We start from the raw sequence: 20497 nt of genomic DNA, 5'->3' as shown, positions 1-20497 counted from the left end.
CCTTCAGATACCTTCTGAAGGTTGTGTGGTTACTTATCTCCTTGGCTTGGGTATCGCATAACTCTGTACCCTCCAGCATTTCTCCAATGAAAATAGGAACATCCTAAGGAAAAGCGGGACATTCTGGGATCAAATTAGAAACCATGATAGCTTCTGTAAATCCAGGACTGTCCCTGGACACTTGGATTTCGGTAGTGGCAACCACCCTGTGGAACTCCCTCCCACCAGATGTCAAAGAGAAAAACAACTACCAGACTTTTAGAAGACATCTGAAGGCAGCCCTGCTTAGGGAAGCTTTTAATGTTTAATAGACTATTGTATTTTAATATTCTGTTGGAAGCCGCTCAGAGTGGCTGGGGAAACCCAGCCAGATGGGTGGGGTATAAATAAATTATTATTATTATTATTATTATTATTATTATTATTATTATTATTATTGGAGGGTCTGAGCTCAGCATCCTAACTGTGGCTTCCAGGCACTGGTATTCAGAAGCATTGCTGCCTTCAACTTGTAGCAGCAGAGCATAGCCATCACGGCCAGTAGCATGGATAACCCTTTCCTCCATGAATTTGTTTAATCCTCTTTTAAAGAGATCTAGGTTGGTGGTCATCACTGCCTTCCTGTGGGAGTGAGTTCCATAGATTAACAATGCACTTTGTGAAGAGGGACTTTCTTTAATCTGGCCTGAATCTTCCAGCAGCTGACCCAAGCACAACAGCACCACTCTGTTTGCCTGTGATTCCCAGTAACTAGTATTCAGAGACATGTTGTTTCTGACAATACAGGGAGAATTGGGCTTCTTTAAGTTTCCCATTTTTTTCTGTTCTTAAGCTCAGTTTTGCCACATTTCCAGATCAGTTTGCAAGCATTTATCAAAAGTACTCCTGGAGACATGTCAGTATGTGTGTGTGTGTGTGTGTGTGTGTGTGTGTGTGTGTGTCCCCTGAAATACACAATTTTTTTTGCAAGCAGTTTTCTCCAGTATAATGCATTTTTGTAAGCTGGTTACACCCATGGATGCTTTTTAACATACACCTTTGACGTGTAAATTTCTGTACGTTTTGTTCAGAAAACCACATTGAAAAATTCTCACTGCAGAGCGAATTTTGGAGGAGCGCCGTGTTTCATTCTGTTTTGTTTGGGGAATTGCAATCAGATGAGTTCCCATTAAACGGTGAATGGAACCAAATTTCTCCCCCATGCCAATTCAGGGGCTCATTATGTGGACAGACAGAGACTTGTTTCGTTGCCAGGCGATGAAGATTTCCAGAGGAGCAGCAGCTGAGCTAGTTTCTTGCAGCAAAAGCAACAAAGACTCTTACGGCACTTTAAGGACTAAGCCTTCATCCACACTGCCACTTACCCCAACACTTTCCCCTTGGAAAACTCGCTGGTTACTGCTGAATCAGAACAAATGCCAATTGGTTTTTCTGTGGATTGACATTTGTTCTGATTCAGAGGTAAACAGTGGGTTTTCCCAGGAAAAGTGGTGAGAAATGAAAAACCACTCAGACCTGTGCCTATAAATATACTTGGTACAAGCGGAAAGTATATTCAACTGTTTTTATTATGTAGCAAATAACTTCCGGATGCTTCATAGGAAGCCATTCACAAATGAAATAACTATTAGAGGCGACCAAGCAACTTTCTTCTGTCCATGTGCTGTTGCTTCATCTCTGATGCAGCAGAGATAAACAAGAAACAAAAACCTGAAAACCTTCTCTTGGGGCAGCAGCAAATGGCAATCCTCCTTTGCTTTTTCCGTTCATCAATCAACAATACGCAAACCCATCCAACCATATCTCCACCAGAGCCTGTAGCGTGCCCCTTACGTAGGAACGGAGCACCCAGACCAGCCTGTTGCCTTCCAGATCTTTTGGACAATGACAGTCATTAACATAAGCGCATAGGAAGCTGCCTTCTACTGAGTCAAGCCACTGGCTCCGCAGGGTTTCAGGGAGAGATCTCTCTCCAAGCCCTACCTGGAGATGCCATCGGGGATTGAACCTGAGACCTTCTGCATGCAAAGCAGATGCTCTCCCACTGAGCTATGGCCCTTCCCTGCATTACTCCCAGTCAGCATGGTTGTATGATGCTGGGACTGCTGGCTGGGGCTGATGGGAGTTGTAGTGCAAAACATCTGGCATCCACCTGGGTCAGGAAGACTGGCATATCATGTTGAATTTGGAGGGCTCATGGCCCTGCTAAGGTATGGTGAGGCACTTCAGAACTTAGGACTGTTATACTTCCTAATGAAGAAAGATCAAGGCTGTCTGCCTGCTTAGGACCGCGTGTACAGGATACAACCAGTCTTGGTTTTCTATAAAATGAAATGAAATGTGGGCAGCAGCTGTTGCCTCATCATCCCAGAACCCCAAGTGATATCTCAGCACCTGGGAGGGACGCATCCAGCCTGCAATCTCCATTCAGGAACTCAGTCTATAAGCAAACCTCACAGCAGTAACACCCCACCTAATTGTTATTTTTTTATCACCCTGGCCTTTCAAGCAACCACCACTCTCTGCTGCGTTGTAAGATCTCTCCTGATTGAGAGTTCTGCAGAAGTTGGAAACTTGCCACTTGGGGGGATGTTTTAGCTGGTCCTCTGCAATGCAATACCCAGCTGTGGACTTGGATGGATAACTTTAAGAAATGCTCTGAAAAATGCATTGTGTGTGTATGCTCATATATCCAGGTGCAGGCCTATGAATCTTGCTTTGAGATTTGTCTCAAACCTAAAATTATGTCCCTGCTTTCAGATCCCTGGCCCCTTTGTATTTCGGAGCTACGTTTCCATCTGCTTTGGCAACTTGGGCTGATAACCTTTCTGGCGCCTGCTGAATTCTGAAAGCCTCAGCATTTTGGGAGTGAGATGTCTGTGGCAGTGCAAATCTGTTAATTTATACCATGCAAATATGCACCTCTTCCCCCAGCCCTGTATTGGATAATCTGGTGGCGTCTGGCTATGACTCTGAAATAAGCAGAAGTCTGTTCAGTCCTTTTAATTTTGGGGGGAAACTGCTATATTTTTACTTTTTACTCAGCAAAGGGGAAATGGTCTGGAAATGTTGCTTGCGTGGGTCGATGAAAAGAAAAGCTTGCATGAAGCAACTGGTTAGCGGCTCTTGAGTTTGAGGAAACCAGGCAGTGTGTCCCCTGATACCACGATCTGCATCTTAGGAGTCATAGCAAGCAAAGAGACTCACGTTCTTGGATGCTTGTGAAACTCTCTAGGTCCTTGGGTGGTCTTAAGGGGTGAGGAGGATGTGCTTAGGGATTGGGGGAGGGGAAGAAAATGTGGATTAGCATACTAAGCACATTTACTAAGGCCCATTGAGCAAAATGAGCCTTGCTTTTAAGTAAAGAGACATAAATAAATAATAACAATAAATTAATTTATATGCCACCCATCTGACTGGGTTTCCCCAGCCACTCTGGGCAGCTCCAAACAAAATATTAAAAACTCCCCTGAGCAGGGCTGCCTTCAGATGTATTCGAAAAGTTAAAAAGTTGTTTATCGGTTTGACATCTGATGGGAGGGCATTCAGCTGCATCAGGCTAATGGCCCATCTAGTCCAGCATCCTGTTCTCATAGTTGCCAACCAGATGACACTGGGAGACCCGCAAGCAAATTCAAAAACAAGAACCCCCTCCCCTCCTGGTGGTTTTTGGAAACTGAGATTCAGGAGCATTGCCGTCTCTGACCATGGAGGCAGAGGATAGCCCTCATGGCAACGAGCCCTCTCCTCCAGTCCTCTTTTAAAGCTATCCAAGCTGGGGGCCATCACTGCTTCCTGTGGCAGTGAGTTCCATAGTTTAGCTATGCACTGCTGCACTTTGGATTTTCAGGGCAGCTAGCCGCCTTTGTGTGCTGCTCTTGGGACAAGTCCCAATATTGCTCATCTTCCCACTGTGCAGAGATGGAGATGCTAGTGGCCCATATCCCCACATCAAATCGAGGGCAGAAAAAGAAACTCTAAATGACTCTCTCCCAAACTGCAATGTTCTGCCCACTAGATCACACTCGCTTACAGAACCTTTGCCTGCTTCTCTTTTTATTTTTTTATTTTTTGCACATTACAGGACGGCTCTTGGGTCTTCACAGTCAACATGTTCTCATTTCCCCCAGGTGGAGTTTCCCCAAGGGGATAGCATTGGTGTTCATGCATTTGCAAGTCTGAACAATGTTGCTTTCTTGCTAATTGGTCAGTGACTGAAACTGTCTGCGAGTGCCTTAGAGTTCTCTCTTTCTCTGGCTGGGTACAAGCCATGCATTTGGAGCACATAGCTTTCCCCCCAAGAATCCTACAGTGGACTATTTATTTCTTTAAACCCTTCCAGGGTCAACAGTTGAAGTGTCCTTTGAACCCTTCTTTGCCCCTACAGCAAAGGGAGAATCTGAAGGAAGCACCTGTTGCTCCCTTGGGTATTTGTTCTGTGAGGCAAACCTTAGGTGGCGCCTGTTGACAGGAAGCGGCAGAGAAAACTAGAAGCCTGCCAGTCTCTTCTCCTCAAATCTGTAAGCTGCTTCCTGACCAAGTAAGCCCTCCACCTCTCAAAATGTTTTACAATAAAGCAACGAAAGCCATATAAACAACTGAGCCAACTTTATTTCTTTCTTTATTTCATAAAATTGATAACACAGATTGGTGGGGAGGGGGACACCCAGCCCTCAGCGCAGTTCACAAAGAGAACAAAACAAAACCAAATCAGTAAAAAACAAATCTTTATTTATGTATTTACTTATTAAATTTGTATACCGCCCTGTACCCACAGGTTTCTGGGCAGCTGCAACATAGGTCAGCAATAAGGTAAAAACAGATTAAAACATTGGTCGACATTCTACATGTCAGGGTAGGCTTGCCTAAACAAAAGTGTTTCTAGCAAGTACCAGCAAGGTGGCAGTGAAGGCAGTGGCAGTGATATCAAGAGGCAGGGAGTTCCAAAGGGTAGGCGTTACCACACCAAAAGATCTTTTTATTTATATACAAATGCAGAATGAATATGATGTGGCACTTGTAACCATGCCAGTTCCACAGGTTGAAGCGGTTGAGTGGGCATGTATGCGGTAAGGAGATCTTGCAGGTCTTTGAGAAGACAATCTTGGGTGCCCTAGTGGATAACCTATGTCACGACTCCAGCTCTGCCCCTTTGGTTTCTTGGGTTTCGCAGGGCTCCACGCTGTGGTGGCTGGTGCCCACCGGGACTGGCAGGGTGGAAGGCAAGGAGACCAACATTAGGTGGCGCCAGAGCCAATGACAAGCAGAGCCAACTACTTCTCAGTTTGACTCCTCCCTCCTCTCTGTTCTACAAGGGCAACACCTGAGACAGAGGAGGAGGAGGAGGAGGAAGCTGAGAGCCAGGCTCTGCCCCCCTGAACTGGCTTTAAGTAGGCAGGTGGGGCTGGCTGAGGCCAGACTGGTGGGGCAGTGCCCCATTTGCCCTCATGGAACAGCCTTCACTGGTTCCACCATGTCCTTCATGCTATTTAACAACCAGTGTGAAACAGCTGGGTGAGTTCATCCAGATGTTTGGGCTGAAGAGTCATCAGTAGGCAAGTGACATACTGCTCCACATCTCTTCTTGTATTAACCCAGAGAAGTAGCGGAAGTTCTAAACCAGTGTTTGCAGGCAGTGAGAAAAACTACCCTTCCTAGCTTTGAGAAAAAACTGCTATCTGGAGATGTAATTGTTTCCAGCATGAATCAATCCATTGCAAACGGGAGTAACTGCCAGCGGATTCCTCATGGATCCTTTGGGATGTTGCATGTGCTGGCAGACATTGAACAGCCTTTGTCGGAAGCTATTTGCTTTCTCGGAAAGCTCCGGTTCCCTGGAGGGTGCGAGAATCAGAATGGATGGGAATAAGGACTTTCTCACCCGGCACACTGTTAAACTATGGAATCTGCTTGCACAGGATTTCATGATGGCCACCAGCTCAGATGGCTTTGAGGAGGGGATATGGAAATTCATGGAGGATCAAGGAGCACTCATGTTGCATTCATGAACTGCTTGGGGGCTTCCCATCAGGGCATCTGGTTGGCCACTGTGAGAAGAGGGAAGAGGGGACATGATAAAAGTTTTAAAAATCACGCATGGCATGGAGAAAGTAGATAGAGAATTTTTCTCATGAACGTCCAATGAAACTGTATGTTGGGAGATTCAGAACACAGAATGATAGAATGATAGAATCTTAGAATCCTAGTGGTGGAAGGGACCCAAGGGTCATCTAGTCCAACCCCCTGCAATGCAGGAATCTCTGCTAAAGCATCCATGACAGATAGCCATCCAACCTCTGCTTAAAAACCTCCAAGGAAGGAGAGTCCACAACCTCCCAAGGGAAACCATTCCAAATGTCAAACAGCTCTTACTGTCAGAAAGTTCTCCCTGATGTTTAGTTGGAATCTTTTTTGTAACATGAAGTCATTGGTTGTCCTACCCACCAGAGCAGGAGAAAACTAGCTTGCTCCATCTTCCATGCCTTCAGCTATTTGAAGATGGCTATCGTATCTCCTCTCAGTCTCCTCTTTTCTGGGCTAAACACATCCAGCTCCAGCAACCGTTCCTCATAAGGCTTGGTTTCCAGACCTCTGATCATCCTGGTTGCCCTCCTCTGCCCACGTTCCAGCTTGCCAACATCCTTTTTAAATTGGGGTGCCTAGAAATGGATACAGTATTCCAGTTGTGATCCCACACATAAAAGAAAGTCCTTCTTCACCCAGAATATAGCCAAACTGTGGAGCTCACTCCCACAGGAGGCAGAGATTAGATAAATTCGTGGAGGAGAAACAAACAATGGCTACTCTCCAGGATGGCCCTCTTACCTAGGTTCTGCTTGCATGCTTCCCCATGGCATCCGACTACCAGCAGGCTCTTCTCATGTTCTTAGAAGCACCTGCAATGGGGATCTTTCTTCAGAGACGTTTGTGACAGAGTCTCAGCGAGGGTGGCTGGAAGGCCAGGCCTGCTTCTCATACCCTCATGTCAAAATTCATTTCATCACCAGAGGCTGTCAGGCATCTCAGATGACTCCACTCTAAGCTGGCAATTAACTGTGTAATTTCAGGGCTCACCTTTCGGCACCTCTCTTCACCTCAATTTCTGATCATGCTAACTACAGAAAGCCAAGCCCAGAGAAGGGCTCACGCCATGCAGGCAGCTTTGAATTTGCCCACAATGTGGAGTTTTTGAAGCTGGCTGCCAAAGGAGCTGCTTACGGCACTGCTCTTGTGTTTCCAAAACCAGTGTTGCCACAGGGCAATCACTGCCAACATATGTGTGTGTGTGTTCATGTTTGTAAATAAACAACAACAACCAATAATAATAAATGTGTTGTTGCGATGAGTCTAGGAGACACGCCAAAATGGTTTGGCTCCCTGCCCAAGCCGGCTGTCTGGAATTCAGCTGAGGTGTAGTGAGGGAGAACCGGGCTGGAAAAACAGAGGCATGAGAAGGGCTGAATCAGAGGAAATGGAGGTACCAGGAGGGAGGACAAAGGATAATCTATTCCAGCCTTTCTCAACCTGTGGTTCCCCAGATGTTGTTGAACTACAACTCCCATCACCACTATGGCAAGATCAGAGCTCAGGGATGATGGGAGTTGTAGTCCAGCGACATCTGGGGACCCACAGGTTGAGAACTGCTGATTCTAGTCCATCCCCTGGAATGCAGGAACCACAGAGAAAGAGTGAATGGCAGGAGAGGGGAGCATTTTTCAGCCGGAGGGGCCACCTTCCTTTCTACACAACCTTCCAAGGGCCTCATGGTAGATGTAGGCAGGGCCAAGAGCAAGCCTGAGCAGAGCAATGAATGTTCATTTGCTCACACATCCATTTTTCAAGCTCTCATCCAAGCCACAAAGGAGTATTATCTGAATTCAAAGTCATGCTCTAGACAGGCAAAAACACTCAGCAGGGTACAAAGCAAGGGGGGAGGGGCTGTGGCCTTGGGGAGTCGGAAGGGCCAGCTAGAGAACCCCCAGAGGAAAGGCTATACCAGGGTTCAGCAACCTTTTTCAGCCGTGAGCCGGTCCACTGTCCCTCAGACCATGTGGTGGGCCGGACTATATTTTTTTTTTTGGGGGGGGGGGGAGAACGAATTCCTGTGCCCCACAAATAACCCAGAGATGCCTTTTAAATAAAAGCACACATTCTACTCATGTAAAAACACCAGGCAGGCTCCACAAATAACCCAGAGATGCATTTTAAATAAAAGGACACATTCTACTCATGTAAAAACACGCTGATTCCCGGACCATCTGCAAGCCGGATTGAGAAGCCGATTGGGCCACATCTGGCCCCTGGGCCTTAGGTTGCCTACCCCTGGGCTATGCTCTGCCTGCACCAGTTTGAGGCAGCAGTGCTGTAAACTACAGGAGGTGACAGGGCTCTTGTGCTCAGAGCCTGTGACAGGCAGTTACATTTCAGTGCTTGGAAGAATGGGAACATCAAGAACAGTTGAAGTCAGAGATGTGTGAACCCAGCAAGTTTGTGCTCAGGACTTGGAATGGATAAAGCTATTCTCAGCCACCCTCCGCCCCCTCCTGGGAATCAAAAGCAGAGAGCTGCAGGGATCTCCGTGGAATGAAAGATAAACAGATGACATGTGTGGGTGGGTGCAAACTCAGCCGTGTCCCCAATGACAGGGTTTTATGACACTGTTTACGAGCAGCTGGGAGTGATGGAGTGAGGACCACGATTTGTGATACTGCAGAAGACCCAGTGCACCAAAAATGGCCCAGTCAAGGGCCAAAGGGCTTAGAGCAGGTTGGACCATAGGAAAAGGAGATGGGGAGCCATAACAGATAGGAGGAGGAGAAAAGAAAGCCTTCTTGTCAACGACTCAGACCCCTAGCAAGCACAGTCTGTCCCTCCTGGCAAATTGAGTGGCACAGAGAGAACAGGAATGAAGTGTGGGGGGAGAGGGATGACCACACCCATTTTTTACTCTGATTTATGACCCACCCACAGCAGACAAGTATTATTTACTTGTTTATTTGCATTTATATGCAAGGAGCTTGAGGTGGCCTATATAGTTCTCCTCCCCCTTTGTCGTCCCCCCCCCCCCGCCCATGACAACCTTGCAAAGTAGGTTAGGCTGAGAGTGAGTGACTGGTCCAAGATCACCCTATGAGTTTCATGGCTGTGTGAGGATTTAGCCCCTGGTTTCCCGGGGTCTAATCCGGTTGGTTCGAAAAACCAATAAGGGCAAATGTTAACATTCTAGAAAATCAGTAATCATACCAGTTTTTCTTTTAAAACAGGCAGTGTGTTAGTGTTATTATAAAAACTAAAGAAAAAAAAGGGGGAAGCAGAGTTTAATCAGGATTTGGGGCTTTCTAGTTTAGAGAAAAGGCAATGTGATGGCAATGTATAAAATTATGCGTGGCATTGCAGAAAGTGGATAGAGAAAAGCTTCCCCACCCCCCTCTCATGACACCAGAACGCATGGCCATCCAATGAAGCTGAATGCTGGAAGACTGAGGACTGAAAAGGAAGGATCTCTTCACGCAGAGCAGATTTAAACTATGGAACTCACTGCCACAGGAGGCAGTGATGGCCACCAACTTGGATGGCTTTAAAAGAGGATTGGACAAATTCATGGAGGAGAGGACTGTCCATGGCTATTACTCATGATGGCTATGTTCTGTCTCCATGGTCAGAGGCAGCAATGCTTCTGAATATCAGTTGCTGGAAAGCACAGATGGGGAGAGGGCTCTTGCCTTCAAATTCTGCTTGTGGGATGCCCATTGGGACATTGGGTTGGCCATTGTGAGAACAGACACTGGATCTGATGGACTACTGGTCTGATTGAACAGGGCTCTTTTCTTCTGTTTTCTTATGGTTTATTTATGAATGGTTGGGTTCCAGTTCAGGTCCATCTGCATCTCATGTTGTTCATGCCAGAAAAGGCCCCACAATGCAATGGCTTCATCGATCTCTGGAGGGACACTAGGGCTGAATCTAGACTCATCAAAGAAGCGTTTCATTTCAAAGCATTGTAAATTTAAACAGGGAAAACCGGTAGAGAAAAAACGGGACTCCACGTCGCCACCCGGCGGCGCAACATTATATTGCACATACAAGACATATCAATCGCTTTTTCTTTACCGGTCTAGCTGAGTCCTAAGTTGGGGAAGGCTGAAGTAGAAAGACAGCCAGTTGCCCTCTGCAGGCCTTCTGAGTGAATGCAGGTGGGCTAAAAGCTGGCGATTGTCCCTGGGGTGCTCATGTGGCTTTGCTCCCAGACATCCACACAGAGGCTGGCTCCACTTCAGACCTTTGTACATTGAGAAGGAAGGTCCAAAGAGAGATTCAAGTGTCCTTAGCTGAATGCATTTGGATTTGGCTTTCATGCCATCATTGCAAGAAGGTGGATCTCTCTCTGTGTGTGTGTGTGTGTGTGTGTGTGTGTGTGTGTGTGTGTGTGGACACTAGGGGCTTGCCCCAGCCCCCTCCCACCTTTAGCAAATTCCTGGCTAGGGCCAAATGCATTACAGGAACCCCTATGAATAGCAGAATAAAATAAGAATGGGCTGCAGATAAATTCCAGCATATAAATCTTTCTTGAAGCTTGACATTGTCTGAAGACAAAAAGCTGTAATGGGATAGGTTTAATTTTTTAAAATTTCCACCCTGGAATTAAGCATACTTATATGTTGCAGTTTCCTTTTGTTAGATGTTCCTTGCCTTCGCATATTCTTTCTTGGAACATTTTGTTTTTACGGGTTGGTGTGCAATGCTCCAATTAAGAAAAACAACCAGTTCCTGAAAGTAGGCTGGTTGTGGGGTGACTTTTCTGAAGATAAATTAATGTTATAGTACTCTAGGGTGTACTCTAGGGGGTGTTGCTTCTGCAGTACTTGAATGCAACAGCATCTCTCCCCAGGAACTGGTATTCAGAGGCATAATGCCTCCAACAGTGGAAGGAACAGTGGAAGGAAAACATAGCCAGCAGGACTAGTAGGAGCAACCTTTGAAAGTCTTCTCCTCCATAAGTTTAAGAACATAAGAACCCTCCTGGAGCAGGCCAGTAGCCCATCTAGTCCAGCATTCTGTTCCCAAAGTGGCCAACCAGATGCCCCAATGGGAAACCCACAAGCAGGATCCAAGCACAAGAGCCCTCTCCCCTCTTGTGGTTCCCAGCAACTGGCATTCAGAAGCATTACTGCTTCCAACCGCGGAGGCAGAGCATCACCATCATGGCTAGTAACCTTCAACAGCCCTCTCCTCCATGAATTCGTCTATTCCTTTTTTAAAGCCATCACTACATCTTGTGAGATCAAATGCCATAATTTATGCAGTGGCCACATTCACATCAGGTATTCAAAGCACTGTTATACCATTTTTCACAGGCTTCCCCCAAAGAATCCTGGGAAGTGTAGTTTGCTAAGGACGCTGAGACTTGTTACAAGGCCCCCGTTCTTTCCCCAGAGTTTGCTGGGTCAGCAGCGGAGCAAGCCGATTGGGCGCCTGGGGCAGTGTGTGTGCCCAGAGGCGGGGCCAGCCATCCAAGGGGAGCGCCATCTGGGGCAGGATGCTCTGTGGGGCCTCCATGGAGTCTGCCTGCCTCTTCCCACTCAGTCACCCTACAGCTGAGGGGGAGGTGATGGGCGGACCGTTTAGGGCAGCGCGGAGCCTGCAGGCACCCAAGCCACTGTGTCACTCCCAGGAGAGATCTGTGGCTCGGGCACGCTGCAGGCCCCACAGTGAGTCCTGCCTGGCATTTTGTCCCCCCCCCCCAGTGGTGACACCCGGGGCGGACCGCCCCCACTGCACCCCCTTCCTCCTCCCCTGACCTGGGTAGAGGGATCAGCTGATAAACCACCCTGGGAACTGTAGCTCTGTGAGGAAAATAAAGGGGTTTCCTAACTGCTCTCAGCACCCATAACATGCTACAGTTCCCAGGATTCTTTGAGGGCAGCCATGACTGTTTCAAGTGGTACAACAGTGTGTCAAATGTGTGGTGTGCATGTGGCCACTGGGTGCTCCTTGGAAGCAAGTTGCCCAAAAGTTTCTATTGCCTGGTCCTTCAGCCTCAACCGAAATGACCTGCATAGATTTCCCCAGCCCAGAGGCAGGCGATGGGCCAAAACTCACATTTTGCTATTGGATCTCATTTGTAAATGAAACGACTTCCTTTCACAGCAATCTATGTTATGGATAGAACAATCTGTGTTCCTATCGATCGCTGAAAAGGCCAAGCACTCCCAGTCAATAGGAGGTGGCCATCGCAATGGTTGCTGTGCTGCTCATTGGTAGAAACAGGAAGAACAACTTTGGTCTGGCAGCTAGACTGGATGGCTGGCCAAGGCGGCGAGTGGCTGAGCCTGCTCTGGTGATGGTGGCGGGATTGGGGGATTGTGATGTGTTTGCAGTCCTCCATAACTGGAATGTACTCCTTTATTTATTTATTTTTTAAAAAAATCAATTTATTAAATTGCACCTTTTTGCAACCTATTTTGATATGGTTGCCTAGTTCTGCACTGTGTAACATTTGGCACCTAATTATTTTGCTGCCTGGTGAATGAGAGCTGCAGACTCCAGGATGCTACTGGGAAGGTGTGAAGTGTGTGCGTGATATATATTTCATGCCTTACTTAATAATTAAACTTTGAAACAGAACCTCAAGCGCAAGGATCAGAGAGGGTGTCATATCAGAGAAGGGCCGGGTGGAATTCTGGCAACAGGCTTGACTCCTGCTACATTCTCGTTGGCCACGTCGTTGCTGTCTGAGCAACAGGGCTCTCTCCAAGGGCAAAATGGCTCATTCCCTTCCCATCTCCCCGTCCTCTGGTCAACAGAGAAAGGAGGTGTCTTCTAGAATCCCTGTGTACCCCCGCCCTTGACTTTAATATTTAAAGACACCCTGGGGCAAGGGTGGGTGGAAGGGAGAGATAGAGAAGAACTGACATTTGCTCTGCATTTTAAAATGAAGCGACCTAATTTGCACCTCCCTAACTACTAAATAGATCAGAATGTCATTGTCCTTTGGATTTTGTATTGCTCTGAACTTTGCAATACAATTCCTGGCTCAAAAACCACGTGGGGTGCATACACTGAGATGAAATACAGATTTAAATATATTTCTTGTGCTACAGTATTCACTTCAATATCGACTTATGTAAAGACACATCCAGAATTGACACAGGCCAGAAAATAATCCCTAGCGAAAGGCAAATTGGGATCTGCTTATAGATCTCTGGGTGATCACCATGACTTTCTGACTTCCAATTGTTTAAGAACAGTAGCAACCCAAAAAATATTCCTCCTTTCAGTTAGGCTGCTGAGGTGAAGAAAACTTGGGAGGAGAAGAAACTGGGGTTTTTTTTGTGTGTGACTGGACTGTGAGCTCAATGCTAGTGCTGAAAACAGATCTGAGCATGTGCTCGGAGGCATTCTGGTCCTTAAATTATGTATCCAGCCCCACCCTATGCTACTCTATTGCACTGGGCTCTGATTGGTGGACCTTGGGCATCTTCACTGCATGCAGAATGTTCCAGGTCCAATGGAATCCCGATGGAATCTCCATCCCCAATGGAATCTCCAGGTAGCGTTGATGGGGGTAAAAGACTCATGCCTTCACCCTGGAGAGCTGCTGCCAGTCCATGTAGACAAGACTGAGCTAGATGAACTTATGATCTGGATAAGGCAGATTCCTACGATCCTAGTAAAGGATAACTATGGCTGCACATGTTTGAAGTCTGGCTACACCATTGCTAGGGAAATGTAGTGTGCCATGGGAGGGGGGGGAGGCAGCAGAGAGAACTTGTCTTGGTTTGGGAATGGCTGAACCTGGCCGAAGGAATTGCCCTCTGTGTTTCCCTCCTTGACGTGGCCCCTTACAGAAATGTTGGGCCCTCTGCCTCTTGTGGCCTTTTGCCCCCCACTGCAATTGCTGGGGAGCACAAGTGGGGAGAGAGGTTTCTATTGTGGTTGCCCCCTCTCCATGTCCTGCTTGTTGGCTTCATCTCCTTGGGGCATCTGGTGAGAACAGGATGCTGGACTCGATGGGATCCTTTGACCTGATCTAGCTGCAGCCAGACACTGGGCTGTCCTGTTCTTACACAGCCTTGTTGCTCTGGGCCAGGCATGGGCAAACTTGGCCCTCCAGATGTTTTGAGGCTACAGCTCCCATCATCCCTAGCTAACAGGACCAGTGGTCAGGGATGATGGGAGTTGTAGTCCCAAAACATCTGGAGAGCCGAGTTTGCCTATGCCTGCTCTGGGCTGTCTCAGAAGACTTCTGGTGTCTGGCAAGGAATGCAAATGATCCTGTTCTGAGTAATATGAGGCCTCATCCAGCCAAGTGGTTCTCTTGCACAGCAAGCCACGTTGAAATGAATGCAAGCAGCTCTGGAGCTCTGCTGGGCTCTTTTGCATCTGCAATCTGCTCCCCAGGTTGAGACGGTTTCGAAAAAGGTGATTCCGTATTAGGGGCTATTGGGAAAGGATTCAAAAGTAAAGTTGCCAAAGTCGTCATAATGCTGTTATACAAAAGTATGGTGCAACCCCATTTGAAATACCATGTACAGTTCTGGTTGCCTCACCTCGAAAAGGATCTTGTAGATGTGGGAAAGGGCAACCAAAATGATCAAGCAGTTGGAGCGACTCTCCTGTGAAGAAAGGTTGCAGTATTGGGAACTTTTTAGTTTAGTAAAAAATGTGAATAACAGGCTAGAAGTGTATAAAAGTATATGGAGAAAATGGAGAGAAATATTTTTTTCTCCCTCTCCCAGGGTCCAGCTAGGGTCCAGCAGTGTCATCCAGTGAAGCTAAATATTGTGTGATTCAGCTTCCCACAGAGAGCCAGTGTGGTGTAGTGGTTAGAGTGTCAGACTAGGACCTGGGAAACCAGGGTTCAAATCCCCACTCAGCTATGAAGCTCACTGGGCAATCTTGGGCCAGTCACGGTCTCTCCGCCTAACCCTACCTCAAAGGGTTGTTGTGGGGATTAAATGAGGAGGAGAACCATGTATTCCACTTTGAAGGAAAGATGGGATTTATATGCAATAAATGAATGAATGAATGAATGAATGACCCAGGACAGACAAAATGCAATACTTCTTCCACCCTTGCAGATTCCAGGCTGATACACTTGTAAATGGCTTCTTGGTCTTAGGCTCAAATGAATCACCTAACGATCTTACCCACCACAGGCCTTGTTGCCATAAACCGATAAAAGAGTTCTGGTTTCCACTTGATGTTCTTCAGCAGTCTGCTTGTGAATGACCAGCCTTTCAGTGCCTCGCTCAGAAAGCAAAACAAGAGATGAATAATCCCATTAAGCAACCCTTAATTGAGAATTAATTTCCTTGCTTGAAGAAGAATAGGAAACAAATCTGTCATGCCTTGCAAAGCCATGTGAAGTGCAAAATAAATATCTGGCCTGCTGGGGGATTGCAAGACCTGACCGCGCAGGGGTCCCTCAAATCTTAGCCCTGCACCACGGCTTAGTTAGCTCTCCATTAAATTCTGCTTTCTTTGCTCTCTCCTTGCAGTCTGCTGCTTCGTCGTCCACAAGAGGTGCCATGAATTTGTTACCTTCACTTGCCCTGGTGCAGACAAGGGGCCTGCCTCAGATGTAAGTAAACTCCTCAACTAAGCTTCGTCTTGCAGGGGGAGGTAGGTGCAATGTTCTAAAAACAGTGAGGGCAGGTTGGAAGAGCACCCTGGCAAACTGTCCTTCTGCACTTCCTCCCCGCATCCCGGACCCTTTGCCCTCCGTTAATGAGAAAAGAAGTGAATCCAAAAATGATCAAAGGAGAGACAACATGTTGGTGGGATTCTCACTCCAGGTTTTGGGGGTTTTCTTCTGCTTACCTTACTTCTGAGGTGGCTGCCGAGTGCTTGTGAGCCTCCCTTCTTTCATTCTGCAAATCGTCTCTGATGGGCTGCGTTTTACAGCTTTTCTTACATTGTTTGTTTTTGTTATTTTGCTTTTGAGATCCAGTGTGGTATAATGGGTAGAGTGTCCAGCTAGGAGCTGGGAGGTAGCACTTGGCCATGAAGCTCCCTGGGTGACCTTGGGCCAGTCGCTGCTTCTCAGCCTAACCTACCTCAAAGGGCTGTTGTGGGGGTTAAATGAGGAGCTGGAAAAAGGTGGGATATAAATGTAGCTACCTACCTACCTTTTATTTACTTACTTATTTCATTTGTGCCCTGCTGTTACAGCCTTGCCTGGAGATGCCATTGGGGATTAAACCTAGGGCTTTCTGCATGCCAAGCAGATGTTCTTTCAATGAGGGGTGGGGAGGAACAGGAGCAGCTTGTGATCTGCCCCCACTAACCCCATTGAAATGCTCGTTCTCTCTGCTAAATCTCACTTTTGTTGGCCTGTCCAGGGAGCTTGAGCTGGGCTGTTCCACCTTGTTTTTCTTTGGCTCAGTCTGCAGTTCTTTGCACCTGCAAGGACAGGAGCCTCCTCCTTGCCCATCGACTTTGGGCAATTTGCCTTGGGACTGTCTGGCAATTTGCCTTCACCATGGAAACGGGCTAATTTCTAGCGCTGCCGGGTGATTGATTTTGAGACGCTACTGAACCTCCTTGCTCCCACAGCAGCTATTATTAGCCTTTTTGTGATGAGGAGACCAAAATATACCCTCTGGTCTGTGGCCTTTCTGTCAGATTTAGGATCTTTCTTTCTTTCTTTCTTTCTCCCCACCCCCTCTCTTTTTCTTAAACTTCAAAAAAATCTCTCACTTTAGGGAAGCTTTCTGTAACCTTATATCCTCCAGATGTTTTGGGTTACAACTCTCAACAGACTCAACCAGCACAGCTGTATGCCACTGGGGTTGATGGGAGTTGTAGTCCAAAATATTTGGAGGGCACCCTGTTGAGGGAGGCTGCTGCAGATTGCAAGCTTTCAGGCATGGCCTGCATTGCTGTGCTGAATTTTTGTGCAGCAATTTTAGGAATAATAACAATACCAGTTTAATAATAAATACCAATGCGGCATGTGCACAAGAACTTTTTGTGGATCAGGCCCCATGCTTTCACTGATTCCTTTACTAAATCTTCTCCAGCTTATAACAGTGCATTTTCCCACCTTTGGTTGAAAACAGCTAAGTTAGGAATGAATCAAGTATAGTTATCATGATGATGATGTATATGCATCTGACTGGGTTGCCCCAGCCACACTGGGTGGCTCCCAACAAAAAAAGCATTCGGTGAAGGTAGTCCGCTCTACTACTGAACAGCTCTTACCATCAGAAAGTTCCTCCTAATGTTTAGTCAGAATCTCCTTCCTTGTATTTGAATCCATTGATTTGGGTCCTTCCCTCTGGAGCATCAGGGGAAAAGCTTAATCTCCATCTTTGCCAAAGCGTTTTGTCTTTTGAAGAGGTAGTCAGCAGTCCACAAAATCTTCACTGGTACATTTGTTAGACTTTTTAAGGTGCTGCAAGACTCTGTTGCTTTTTGCCCCAGCTCACTCTCGAGAGTGCCTTTGCCTTCTGCGAGGAGTGAACAGCTGGAAGGCTTAAGAAGACATCTCCTCCTTATGCCACATAAGGATAAGACCACTTAATCTGCTGGAAGAAGTTCCATTAGCTGTTTTAGTGCTCTCAAGCAGTTCCTTTCCGTTTTGATGGGGCTTGGGGAAACACATTTGCCTGGGTAGTAGGAGCACTTCAGCCTGGATGGGCTCCCAGTGGAACGTGCTCAATGGGATGACAGCAAACCAGCAATGCAGAAGCCTGACTTCGGGGCTGGGAGTTCCCCAGTTGGGAGCAGCAGTTGGTAGTGACATCAGACTGCATTTCCAAACCCTCTACAGCTCCTTTGTTTGCAAGTAAAGAAAGGTCAGTTGGCCTGGTTTAAGCTGAACACTGGCCATGCAAAAAACCTCAACACACTTACCTATGCACCAACGTTCAGCCTTTGCACTCTGCAGACCCATGGTCTAGATCAGCCTTTGCCAACCTGGTGCCCTCAATATATTTTAGGCTGCAGCTGCCAGCAGCCCCAGGCAGCCCTGCTCTACTGCAATTGAAAACCTCTGGAGGCTTGTGACAGGTTGTGGAAGGCTGTTGAACCAGCACGTGAACATTGCCTGTGTGAACACCAGCAATCTGGTTTTAAATGCATCAAGAGTTGCAGAGAGGTCTGTTTATTGTTGTTGCTGTTTAATCACACGTAGGACTCATCCAGACTCCCTTTTGCACTGTGCATTCCAGGCACAGTTCTGAGCTTTCCAGATCTATGCCCGAGCAATGGTTTTTTTTTTGTTTTTTTCTCCAGCTGTTTACTGCTGAATCAGAACAACAGCAATTGGGTTTCCCATTGATTGCTGTTTGTACCAATTCAGCAATAAATAGCAAGCCTTCTTAGGGGGGAAAAGAAGCTTGGATATGATCTACAAACTGTGCCTGGAAAGCACAGCACAAAAGGAAGCCTGGATGAGACCTACGTGTCACATTTCAACCAGGGTTTACAACAATCAGGATCACAAGGACCTCAAACCTAAAGTTCAGCTGAGGTTCTTCATAGAAATCATGGAACTGTAGAGTTTGAAGGGGCCCCAAGGGGCATCCAGTCCAACCCTTTGCAAGGATGGAATCGCAACTAAATAATCTCTGCCAGATGGCCATCAAACCTCTGTTTAAAAACCTCCAACTTTCATTGACACTCCAGCTGTTTCTTTGCCAGCACAGAGTAGAATGTGCTTGATTCAGGACTGGAGAAAATGGGGTTCAGCCAAATTTTAGAATCTGTAGTCCCACAGTTGTTGCTGGCATTTGTCTGTCTCAAGAGACAATGGAGTTTGCCTCCAGGGGTGAAGTCAAACTGCTGTGGGCCACTTGTGACTACGACGGAAAACCCTGCCGTCCTGAGAAACAATGCAATTTTGAGAACAGCATTTCACAAGTCTTGGGAAGCGGATGGGGTGGGGGAGAGCCATGACTGCAATTGATGAAAACACATTGTGTACAACCTTAAGCTGCTTTGACAGCCTTAGCTGGTTTGGAACCTCAGTAAATGAAAACTCAGGCAAGACAACATCTCCAACATCTCTGCTTTTAATATATGTTTAGGAAATTCTGATCTAAATCAACCTTCACGATATGGCACCATCCTGATCTTTCAGACTACAGCTCTCAACAGCTCTTTTACCTGGGGGCTGATGGGAGCTGTCATCCAAAACATCTGATTGGCACCAGCTTGTTGAGGTCTGCTCTGGATGCGTTCAAAGCTCTCTCAGGTCTTTTTTCTCTTCATTCGTGTTGGGTGGGAGTGAGGGTCTTTGGAGATCAGAAGAGGAGCTCTCTGTATTTGGGCTGCTCAGTAGATAGTTTCCTTTTACAGGGCAGAGGGATCAGTTTGTGCCTTCTTTGCTCTCAGAGCTGGTATCAATCTGAAAATTAAGCTCCCTTTTTTTCTAAGAGCATTAAGAGGAAAAAAGGAAAGAATGGAGCCTTTTCCAATTATCTAAAAAAATAAAGCCCCGCATTCCTCAGCCTTGTGCTCTCTTTTGATCTGTCTGCTCCACTTCATGTCAACACCCTTGAAGGAAATAGGCCCTCTTATCTGTGCGAGGTCTATTCAGCGTAAGGCTCCTTTGTCGAGCAGATAAAGCATAATTATGCCAACTTGGCAATGTCTCTTTAAATAAAAATTAGTCGCATCAAAGGGCAGGGAGCGAAGTTGAGAGCTTCAAGGAAGGCATCCAGAAAAGCCTCGGGGCTGCTTCTTGCCTTTGGCTGAGGGACAACTGGTATTGCCAGGTCACCTTGCCTGACGTGTGCAGGGCTTGGGTGGCACATCAGGGCACAGTGATGTTTGCAGAAGATCTCGCAGGTCCCCCAGAGCTGTGAACCAGAGGGGGGTTCCAAAGTGTTTGGCTCTCCCTGCGCTTCCTTTCCCGAAGCAGCAAAAGCATTTGCAAGCATGCAAAGAAAGGGACAAGTGATGCTTTGCCTGCTGGGTTGCTGTTAACAGTGCAGAGAAAAGTCTGCAGCCTTCAACAGTGTTGGCAGCTCTTGGCTTCGTACCTGGATCCTAGTAGGGCCGGGCAATATCAGGTTAACAACATTGCGATATATCGCCAGCTAAACATTGTGATATACGGATATATCACAATGTCTGAAATAAGGGTGGAGCTATGTAGAGGCATGGGCTGGCTTCACAGTTTCCCCCACATTGTGATTTTGGCATAGCACACACAGACATCAGGATTCGCAATATATTGCCAGGCCAAAATTTATGACACCAATATCACGATATGGCCTTCAAACTGGTTTGGGACAATATATCAATATATCACCCAGCCCTAATCCTCAGGGCTCTCAGAGCTGGACCCTTGCTTTGTGAGGTGTGTGCATGCTCAGGCCTTGGGATCTCTGAGCTGGAGAGCCTGCCCTTCAGGCTGAGGGTTAGCTAGGAGTTCCTTTCACTAGCTTTGTCTGCTTTGCCAATGGTGGCCATCAACTACTGAGCCATGTTCAAGGTTCTTGTATTAATTTACAAAGCCCTGAACAACTTAGGTTAAGGGTACCTC

The 20497-nt window shown here is 46.9% G+C and overlaps 1 protein-coding gene across 2 annotated transcripts in view; it reads left to right on the top strand.

Annotated features, from left to right (window-relative positions):
* Positions 1 to 20497, top strand: part of PRKCB (protein kinase C beta) — a 197385-nt gene that overhangs the window by 52682 nt on the left and 124206 nt on the right. For both annotated transcript variants that reach the window (XM_083584680.1, XM_083584679.1), the window contains exon 3: positions 15501 to 15583. In XM_083584680.1, coding sequence (XP_083440806.1) covers positions 15501 to 15583 — 83 coding nt within the window. The remainder of the gene's footprint in view (positions 1 to 15500; positions 15584 to 20497) is intronic.

Source organism: Podarcis filfolensis (genome assembly GCF_964270895.1).
Source record: "Podarcis filfolensis genome assembly, chromosome: 14".
NCBI lineage: Eukaryota > Metazoa > Chordata > Lepidosauria > Squamata > Lacertidae > Podarcis > Podarcis filfolensis.
Note: the sequence above shows the minus strand (reverse complement) of the source record. Positions and strands in the feature narration are given on the sequence as shown.